At 51.1% G+C, this 10,888-nt stretch overlaps 1 protein-coding gene across 1 annotated transcript; it reads right to left on the bottom strand.

Annotated features, from left to right (window-relative positions):
* Nucleotides 1-2,239: 2,239 nt before the first annotated feature.
* LOC114032252 (T-box-containing protein TBX6L-like) lies at nt 2,240-4,750 on the bottom strand. Its single transcript, XM_027847496.1, has 4 exons — nt 4,169-4,750; nt 3,682-3,828; nt 2,475-2,545; nt 2,240-2,321 (listed from the first exon to the last, which is right to left on the bottom strand). The coding sequence occupies exons 1-4, from the start codon at nt 4,748-4,750 to the stop codon at nt 2,240-2,242; spliced, it is 882 nt and encodes a 293-aa protein (XP_027703297.1).
* Nucleotides 4,751-10,888: the final 6,138 nt, after the last annotated feature.

Raw genomic sequence — 10,888 nt, 5'->3', positions numbered from 1 at the left:
CCCTGAGAGACCTTCCTGAGACACCCTGAGAGACCCTCCTGAGAGACCTTCTGGAGAGACCCTCCTGAGAGACCCTGAGAGACCTTCCTGAGAGACCCTGAGAGACCTTCCTCAGAGACCCTCCTGAGAGACCCTGAGAGACCTTCCTGAGACCCTCCTGAGAGACCTTCCTGAGAGACCCTGAGAGACCTTCCTGAGAGACCCTCCTGAGACACCCCCCGAGCCCCCTGCCCCTGGTCACCCCCTCCCTCTATCTCAGCATCCTCATCTCTCCCTCAGACACGTGTGAGCACCCTTCCCTGCCCCCAGACTGGAAGCTTCTGGAGGGAAGGCCCCTGCATTGTTGGCCATTCCATGATCCCAGCACGGCTTTGCGCCCCATCACAATCATTTATGGCACTTGACGCGTGCAGAGCACTTTACAAACAAGATCTCCTCTGGTCCTCACAACAACCCCAGAAGGCAGATGCTATTATGAGCCCTGTTTTCAAGATGAGGAAACTGAGGCAGACAGAAATGAAGTGACTTGCCCAGGATCACACAGCTGCTAAGTATCTAAGGCAGGATCTGAACTCAGGTCTTCCTGAGCAGGAACCCAGTGCTCTACCCACTGCCTCGAGCATTCAGCGTAAGTTGGATCGAATCTTTTCTTCTAAGCACCTTCGGTCCAAGTGCAGGCCCATTGTCTCCTCCCCTTCTCTGGGGAGGAGGCCGGAGGGGCAGAAGGCCAGGGGCCCTGGTCCCTCCCTGGGGCTTCTGAATCTGCTCTCCAACGGCCTCCCCCTGGTCGAATCCCCAGGCCTGCACCCCTCGGCTTCAGAACGTCAGCGTCAGCCCTGCTGAGCGTCCCGCTTCCCCTCAGATCTTCTCCCCTCCCCTAGCTTGGAGCCCTCTCAGTGAAGGGGAAGCCCAGGATAGTGGAGAGGAATCAGGGAGACTGGGTTCAAATCCTGCCTCAGGCCTGGGGCAGTCATCTAAGGTCCCTGGGCCTCAGTTTCCTCCACTGCAAAACGAGGAGGTTGGCGGCTACCCCGACCTCTTCCTGCCTCTTCCTGGGTGTGGGCGTCCTCCTCCTGTTAGATCATAAGCTCTTTGAGGACAGGGACTGTTGTCCGTGTTATTAACTGTATCCCCAGCGCCTGGCATGCAGTAGGCGCTTAATAAATGTTTCTTTGTTCGGCCTCAGTGTCCGTCAAGGTCCTGTTCTCTTCAGTCCCTTAAATGTCCCTCACAATGGCCGGGCCTGCAGGATACCTGCACCTGCCAGGTCCACGACCAAGCCCAGGCCTTTCCCTTCCCCGCTGCCCCTCCCCCTTGGCTCCCCGTTTCTGCCCACGGCCTCACCACTCACCTGGTGGCCTCGTGTAGAACCTGGCTGTTCTCCAGGGCCCACCCTCCGACTGCGCGCCATGGGGTCCACCCCGGGCGCCTCCTGACTGCAAGGCCAGTGCCCTCCGGGTTCGTTAAATGGCATCAAATTCCCTCATTTTGACCAAGTGGTTGAGGTCACATAGCCAGGAGGCATCTGAGGCAGGATTCAAACCCAGGTCCTTTGGATTCCGAGTCAAACACTTTCCACCTTACCACAGTTGCTATTACTATTTCCGTGTCTGTAAATGCCCAAAGCAGAGAACCCTGCCCCCCAACCTGTCCTGCCTCCCCGGGGATCTGTAGGCTGCCATTGGTGCTGGAGGAAGGGGATGAGGCGAGCATCACCCTTTTCTCTGGGAGTGGAGCTCACCTGTAGGCAGGGTAAGGTGTACCCACCCCAGGGCTGGGCCCTGCTGCTTCTCTTGCCGTCTCTTCCCTCTGGTCTGCTGGCGCTGAGGCCCTGGAGAGCCCTAGGGGCTCCCAGAAGGGGGAGTACCTGCGGCTGACCGGCCCAGGGCTGGCACTGCCCTGGACCTCCACAGTGTCATCCTTGGTCAGACCTACCCAGAGGGACAGGGAAGAGGAAGGGAGCCCAGCTCAGTGCCCACTGACCCAGGACTGCCCTCAGGCAGCGGGGCCAGAGCCCGCGAGACAGGTCCCCCATGCAAAGTTCCTTGGTGCCTCAGTTTCCGTACTTCCATTCCCCACTTCCTGCCCAAATGAACCTGCCCCAGGTCTCCTGAAGCCTCCCTTTCCTGGGACAGGACAGGACAGGACAGACTTTGCTCTCCTGTCCTCCCCCTCCTCCCAGATCGCTTCCTTCCTCCTCTTACCAGATTTCTTGGCCTCGGGGTTAGAAGCGAGTTCCTCAAGCCTTTTCCTCTTCCGCCCCTGGGCCGGGCTGAGTCTGTGGGCCCTGTGCGAGGGATGGGGTCTCCTCAGTCATTCTCCTTCAATAGGAGGCAGGGACGAGGAGCAGAGAGGGGGATGGTTCCCTGCCCCTTCGGTGTGGGCAGAGATGGGGGCCGGCACTGGGGGCTTTCCCAAAGGCTGGGCAGGGCTCTCCTCCAAGCCCCTCCTCCCCGCCAGGGGGTCCCAGTTACCTTCTAGGCTTCTTCCCTTGTTCCCGGAATCCTTTCGCAAAGGGGTTGTTGTCAATTTTAAGTTTGGTGATCTTCACAAAGGAACAAAGTCAATTTTGTCATGATGCTCAAGGCTGTAAGCTCACCCTGACCAACTCCGACTAGGGGCCCTCTGCGCAGCACCGACGCCCTGAAGTGTTCTACGTCTAGACCCGAACTAGACGGGGAGCCAGCTCCCTATGGGCCAAGAACCCTGAGGCTTCTGGACCAGCCCAGACAAGGTCCCTGAGGCCAGAACGTCACTTGTACAAGGCAGTGAATGGGCTGGTTTGACCAGAGTGCGTATGCAGAGGCTGAGCCAGAACAGTGCATGGGGCAGGAAGACTTACAATGCCAGGAGGGTGTGTCTTCTGGCAAAGGCAGGGGTCAGACACGGACAGCCCCATGCAGCCGAGGGAACTATGGACCGGAGAGGGGAGAGAAGCAGGGGACTGGGCACCTGAGGGCTCCCCAAGCTGGACATGGAGGACATAGGAGGGTCCACCGCCAGCCTGGAGAAGACGGGGGAACAGGGCAGGACGGCTGCCTTCTAATGCTGGCCATCTCGTTTTGCTTGGCCCCAGAGCGACCCCGAGTGGAGTGGGCTGCCTCGGGCTCCCCGCTTCTCTCTCCCTGGAGGTCTCTAAGCAGGGGCTGAATCAGTACTCACTGGGCGCATATGGGGTAGGGGAATTCCTGGTCAGATCTGGATTAGACATGAGATGTTGTCATTTCACTCATATCTGACTCCTCATGAGCCCATTTGGGGTTTTCTTGGCAGAAGTACTGGAGTGGTTGGCAATTTCCTTCTCCAGCTTATTTTACACATGAGGAAACTGAGGCAAACAGGGTGAAGTGACTAGCCCAGGATCACACAGCTAGTAAGGGTCTGAGGCTGGATTTGAACTGACTCCAGGCCTGGCGCTCTCTCCACTGCAGCACCACCTAGAAGCCTCTGGCTCCTGTAGACCCTTAATAAAGGTTTCCTATCCCCTGGATTGAAGCTACCTGTGCTCTCTGATCTGCTCTATCCCATGGTCCACCTCCTCTTCCCCAGGCCCCAGACCCTGGGCGTCATCCTCAGCTCTGCCCCTCCCCTCCCGGGTGCTCCAGAACCGCAGGTTAGGGCCCTTTTCATCAGCCCATGCTGGCAGAGCCTCGTGGGGGGCCCGCGGGGAAGGCTGGCTACCTGCTGGTTCTGGTAGGCCGTGACGGAGATGAAGACCGTCTGGGGGAAGCTGAAGACTTGGAAGCTATTCCAGCAGACGTTGAAGAGGTCGTCGGCTTGGACCACGAGGAAGCGGGGCTGGTAGCGGTGCATGGAATGGAGGATGATCTGGGGAGACAGAGGACCCACTGTGGGCTGCCCACTCCTCCAGCCCTAAGTTCTGAGAGCCTCTGGGTGGGGACGTGTCATTCCCTCCCTTCTATGGGAAGAAGGAACTCCAGGCACAGTTGAGATGCCTCGGTAGGTAGTGAGCTCCTTGTCACTGCAGGGCTTTGAGCAGATGGTAGACGGCTACTCCTCAGGGACTGCTTTGGAGGGGACTCTTGGTCAGAGAGAGAGGTTGGGGCCAGATGGTGACCAGAGGCTCCTTCTGGTTTGTCCATTCTGGGAATTCTGGGAACAGAGACGTATGGGGAAGGTGGGGAATGAGGAGGAAGGCTCTGCTTACATGGCCGTGCTGGTCCAAGGTGTTGTTGGTCAGTTTCATTTTGTGGAAGGAAACGGGCTCCTTCATCCAGTGGCTGCCGTAGGCCGGTGAGTCCGGGTGGATGTAGGAGCGGCCAGGGAGCTGCGGCTCGGCCTTGCCCGCCACCTCCCACTGGTCTTTGGCCCACTGCAGGACACAGAAGGGCCGCGCTGAGAGCAGGCAGGAAGGATCACTGCCCTTTGCAGGTGGGGAGCAGGGAAAAGCTAGAGCAAATCTCAAAGAGTCATCGAACCCCATCCCCAGAAGAGGAAACAGACCAGAGCAGAGAAGGTGCTTGCCCAACGTCCCGCACCCGATAGGGTGGGACGAGCTCAGGGAGAATGTGGATCTGGGTCTCCTAAGCCCAGCTCTGGTCCCTTCCCAGGGTTCTCGTGTGCCGGGTTCCAGCTCACCCCTCCTGCAGAACCCTGTAGGGGGTGACAGGCCCCAGGGAAGAACAGGTACCTTATACCTGAAGTTGTCCATTGGCACAAAATCCGCCAGGACCACATACTTCAAATAGGGGACCAAGCCGGAGAGTCTGATTTTGCACTGAGGGAACATCCGCCTACAAAGGACAGAGATGGACATCACCCGCTGGAGGCGGAGGCTCCAAGGGAATCGTGGGGCAGCTTCCCTCCAAGAAAGCCTGAAGAGAAGGCCGGCCCAGGGAAGGACGGGGATCTCTGGGGCCACTGAAGAAGCGGCCGGGATGAGGGAGGGAGTCCCAATAGCACAGACTGAGTTATGCGATGTCTTCCTTGGGGGTCATCATCCTTGGACCCTCATTTTACAGAGGAGGAAACTGAGGCACAGGCCAGGGTCACACTTGCCAGTGAGTGGCAGAGCTGGGGCGGGAGCCCAGACCCTCTTTTCTCACCTCTTCTCCATCTGCTCCACACCCTAGGACCCTCTCCCCACCGCTGGTTATGTCTTCATGAATCTCAGTTTTGAGTTCTCTCTAGGGCCACCACTCCTGGGAGGCCATATCCCTTACCCCAGCCTCAGGCAGAGGCCAGAGCCTGGCTACAATGATCCCCAAGCCCTCAGCCCTGACCCTGGGCCTACCCTTGACCCCGTGGGAGCAGAGAGGAGGGATTGGACACAGGAATGGAGATGGCTATGTGGGGCCCCTGCCCGCTGCTGGGATGCCAGGCTGTCTGAAGCTCGGGGCGCAGGGCTCTTTTGGATCTTTATGGCATCATCCTCCACCTGCCTGCGGCATTGGGGCCAGTAAGCCAGCCTCACCTGCCAGATTTGGTGATGACCATCTCTGTGCCGGCCTGGTAGAATTGGGTCCAGAGCTCCAGGTCCTCCAAGGAGGCGGTGATGGGGCCATGGGCACCGGAGGCTGCCGTGCCCCGTGGGGCCGTGGGCTCTGGTGGGGGGCGGGGAAGACGGCAGGACATTTAGTCGACCAAGCCGCTAGTGGTCACTTGGTTCCCAGAATCACAGAGGAGGCTGGGTGCAGCTGAATGCCTGAATGCCTGCTACAGTATCCTGGCTGCAGCCTCTGCTTGCAGACCTCCAGGGAGGGGCATCTCACTACCTTACAAAGCTGCCATTTATCCCCCCTCGGGACAATTTTGGCCGTTAGGTTTTTTTTGGGGGGGGGGGCACAATATCCCTGTCAGGCCGCCAACACCCCCTGGACACTGGGGGCCAAAGCCTCCTAATCATCTCTCCTCACTCCAATCTGGTTGTCAGGGATTATCCTCAAGCTCAGATCTGCCCAGGTCCTTCCCCTCTCTTCGTAATCTCAGTGGCTCCCTATTATGTCCAGGATTAAATCCGCTTCTGTTGAGCATTTAAAGCCCTTTGCCACAGGCTCTGGCCATTTACTTCCCTTCATACCCTGCTGTCAAACTGATCTTCTAATTGCCCCTCACAAGAGAGGCATCTCCCCCTCCACGCCTTTGCATCAACTACCTCCATGGGTGGGCTCCTCTCTCCCCTTATTGCTTCCTCTTGGAATACCTGTTTTTTACACAAGTCAGCCCAAGCAACACCTTCTCCATGATGCCTTTCCTGCCTTCTCCCTAACAGCGCCAGTCATGCCTGCTCCACGGGGAGAGGGGCTGCTGATTCCCTTCTGTAGCAGTAACTCTAGGGTCTGACATAGGGTGACCTCAGTACCAAGTAGGGACTTAGGTTCCTAGACCTCTCGGAAAACAGCTACATAAAACTCCTGAAACTTTGAACCGTGCACCCTCCACCCTGGAAGCAGAGCCCTACTTTAACAAAGAGTTGAAAGTCAAGTAATAGACTAGGAAAACTGAGCAAACAACAGGAAAAACTCTGACTATAGAAAGTTACTATAGTGACAAAGATGATCAAAACACATACTCAGAAGAAGACAAGATCAAAGCTCCTACATCCAAAGCTTCCAAGAAAAATATGAATTGGTCTCAGGCCATGGGAGAACTCAAAAAGGATTTTGAAAATCAAGTAAGAGAAGTAGAGAAAAATTGGGAAGAGAAATGATGTAAGAAAATTATGATAAACCAACAACTTGGTAAAGGAGACACAAGAAAATAACACCTTAAAAAGCAGACTAGGCCGAATGGCAAAAGAGCTCCAAAAAGTCGATGAGAAGAAGAATGCCTTAAAAGGCAAAATTGGCCAAATGCAAAAGAAAGTCCAAAAGCTCACTGAGGAAAATAATTCCTTAAAAATTAGAATGGAGCAATTGGAAGCTAATGGCTTTATGAGAAATCAAGAAACAATACAACAAAACCAAAAGAATGAAGAAATAGAAGACAAAGTGAAATATCTCACTGGAAAAACAACTAACCTGGAAAATAGATCCAGGAAAGATTATTTAAAAATTATCGGACTATCTGAAGGTCATGATCGAAAAAAGATCCTAGACATCATCTTTCAAGAAATTATCAAGGATAAATGGTCAAAAGATAAGAACAGGCAGTTTTCAGATGAACAAATTAAAGTTATCTTTATGTGGATAACTGTGAAAAATGTGAAAAAATGCTCCAAATCATTATTGATTAGAGAAATAAAAATCAAAACAACTCTGAGGTACCACATCACACTTATCAGATTGCCTAACATGACAAAACAGGAAAATGATAAATGTTGGAGAAGATATAGGAACATTGGAACACTAATGCATTGTTGGTGGAGTTGTGAACTGATCAACCATTCTGGAGAGTAATTTCGAACTATGCCCAAAGGGCTATCAAACTACATACCCTTTGATCCAGCAATACCACTTCTAGGTCTGTATCCCAAAGAGATCATAAAAATGAGAAAAGGACCCACATTTACAAAAATATTTCTAGCAGCTCTTTTTGTGGTGGCCAAGAATTAGAAATTGAGGGGATGCCCATCAATTGGGGAATGGCTGAACAAGCTGTGGTATATGAATGTAATGGAATACCATTGTTCCGTAAGAAATGATGAGCAGGTGGATTTCAGAAAAACCTGCAAAGACTTATATGAATTGGTGCTGAGTGAAGTGAGCAGAACCAGGAGAACACTGTACACAGTAGTAGTCACATTGTATGATGACTGACTTTGATAGACTTGGCTTTTCTCAGCAATGCAAGAATCTAAAACAATTCCAAAAGAATCAAGATGGAAAATGTTATCTATGTCCAGAGAAAGAACTATGGAGTCTGAGTGCAGATTGAAGTATACTATTTTCTCTCTCTCTCCCTCTTTTTTTCCCTTTCTAATGGGTTTTCCCTTTGGTTCTAATTCTTCTGTACAACATGACTAATATGGAAATGTTTAATATGAATGTATATATATATATATACACACATATATATACATACATACATACATACATACATATATATATATATATCCAATATCAGATTGCATGCCATCTTGGGAAGGTGGAAGCAGAAGGAGGGAGAGAAAATTTAGAACTCAAAATCTTATAGAAGGGAATGCTGAAAACTAAAAACAAACAAATAAATAAAATAAAATAAATTATCAAGGGAAACTGCCCTGATATTCTAGAACCAGGGGTAAAATAGAAATTGAAAGAATTCACCAATCATCTCTTAAAAGAGATCCCATAATGAAAACTGCTGGGAGTATTATAGCCAAATTCCAGCGTTCCCAGGTCAAGGAGAAAATATTGCAAGCAGCCAGAAACAAAGAAAGTATCATGGAGCCACAGTCAGGATAACAGAAGATTTGACTGTGAAAAAAATTCTGAAGCAAGTTTCTCTGATAAAGGCCTCATTTCTCAAACATAGAGAACTGAGTCAAATTTATGAAAGTAAGAATGTTCCCCAACTGATAAGTGATCAAAAGATATGATCAGTTTTCAGATGAAGTCATCGAAACTATCTATAGTCATATGAAAAAATACTCCAACTCACTATTGATTAGAGAAATGCAAATTCAAACAATTCTGAGGTACTACCTCATACCTATTAGATTGTCTAATAGGACAGAAAAGGTGAGTAATAAATGTTGGGGGGGAGGTAGGAAAAATGAGACATTAATGCACTGTTGGTGGAGTTCTGAACTGATTCAACCATTCTGTAGAGCAATTTGGAACTGTATCCAAAGGTCTACAAAATCAAGCATACCCTTTGACCTAGCAACACCACTACTAGGTCTATATCCCAAAACAGATAAAAAAACAAAAAGGAAAAGGGCCTATATGTACAAAAACATTTATAGCAGCTCTTTTCTGGGGGTAAAGAATCGGAAATCGCAGGGATGCCCATCAATTGGGGAATGGCTGAACAAGTTGTGGTGTGTGATTATGACAGAATACTCTTGTACTATAAGAAATGACGAGCAGGATGCTCTCAGAAAAACCTGAGAAGACTCGCATAGGCTGATGCAAAGTGAAATGCACTGGGTACAAAGTAACAGCGATACTGTCAAATCATCAGCCATGAATGATTTGGCTATTCTCAGCAATGCAGTGATCCAAAACAACTCTGAAGGACTCGTGTTGAATGCTCTCCATCCCCAGAGAGGAAACTGATGGTGTCTGAATACAGACTGAAGCATACTTTTTTCCTTTATTTTTCTTGATTTTTTTTTGTCTGTGTTTTCTTTCACAATGTGAAAGAAATGGAAATGTTTTGCACGGCTACACGTATAACCTATATCGAATTGCTTGTCTTCTCAATGGTGGGGAGGTGGGGAGAGAGAGGAAGGAAGTCAATCTGATATTGGCTATACATATATATTCATATTAAACATTTGGAACACAAAGTTTTAAAAACAATGTTAAAATTGTTTTTACTAGGGAAAAGTAAAATACTAAATAAAAATTAATTTAAAAAACTTACATCAATAAAATAAAGAGCAGAAAAGAAGTCAAATTGATAGCAGCGAGATGCTAAATGACTTACCCAGGGTCACACAGCTCAGAGTATTCAGAGGCTGCACTTGGAGGGCCCTGCCATCCCAACTTTAATACGTGTGTTTCTGACTTCAAGACCAACTCTCTATTAACAACAGCTAATAACAGCTAATATTTACACAGCAGCAGGTACTGGGTTAAGTGCTTTACAAATAACATCTCACTCAATCCTCACAACCACCTTGGGAGATGCTGTTATTATCCCCATTTTACAGATGAGGAAACTGAGGTAAAGAGAGGTGAGGGGTTACACAGCTAGTAGTATCTAAGATCAAATTTGAACTCAGGTCTTCCTAATGCCAGGCCTAGTACTATGTACACTGACCCACAATGCCATGGTGCTTCTTCTCATAAATGTACTTATTTGATGTGTTCATTCATTCATTCTCATGCTGCATCTCCCCAGTCAAAGGTCAGCTCCTGGGGAGGAGGGTGTTGTACACAGAGTAGGCACATTAATCAATGCCATCGGTCTGGATTGGAGGGGGAGAGGTGTACCCCTGGGAGGCGGGGACAGCAGCCCCTAGCCTGGGCAAGGACCCAAGGTCACATGGCCAGTGAGGGCAGGGCTGCCTTCCCACTCAGTCCGCACTGACACTGTCTCTCATTCAGGACTCGAAGGTCCTTCCAATTCAGACTCACAGCCACGGACCCTAGGGAAGGCCTGGCCGTGGCCCCCAGCCCACTTATCCCTGCTCCGCCTCGACCTCTCAGGTCCTTCCAAACACAGATTCTGATGCCTTCAGGCTGAAGTGGTTCCGAGGGTCTGACTAGTACAGGAAAAGGAAATTCAGAGTTCTGACAAACGGGGCTCTTCCCCTACCCCCAAATTCACCCCTGGCCTTCCCTCCACTGAGGCCATCCTTCATTCTGGGACTCCCAGAATCTCTCCCCACCCAGCACCCCTGGCTCCACTCCCAGCCCTCCGGATTTCCCTTGGACTCTCCCAGGGTCTCTGCCAGCCCCCGCCCCCTCCCCATACTCAGCCCCCTGATCTTCCTGGGGATTCCCACGGCCATGATTCTGCCTCCTCTGTGACCACTCCCCTCCCAGAGAACACCTAGTCAAGGTCTCCCTGACCGCTTGGACCTCTCCTTCCCTGAAGGAACCTCCCTGCCCCCCCCCCCCCGTGACCCCTAGTTTCGTTGTTCTGTTTGGATCCAGAGGAGAAGACCCGGGGCATGGGGTGGGGGGTGGGGAGCTGGCTCTCAGGAAGGGCTTCCTAGCAGACAGCTGTCCCAAGGTGGGTCGGACTGCTGGGTGTGGGGTGGGGAGGGTCTCCCTCTCAGAGGGCTTCAGGAGACACAGGATGACCATTGTTAGACTTTCTCTTTCCAAGTCTG

Source organism: Vombatus ursinus, unplaced genomic scaffold, assembly GCF_900497805.2.
Source record: "Vombatus ursinus unplaced genomic scaffold, bare-nosed wombat genome assembly UNPS02015411.1, whole genome shotgun sequence".
Lineage (NCBI taxonomy): Eukaryota > Metazoa > Chordata > Mammalia > Diprotodontia > Vombatidae > Vombatus > Vombatus ursinus.
Note: the sequence above shows the minus strand (reverse complement) of the source record. Positions and strands in the feature narration are given on the sequence as shown.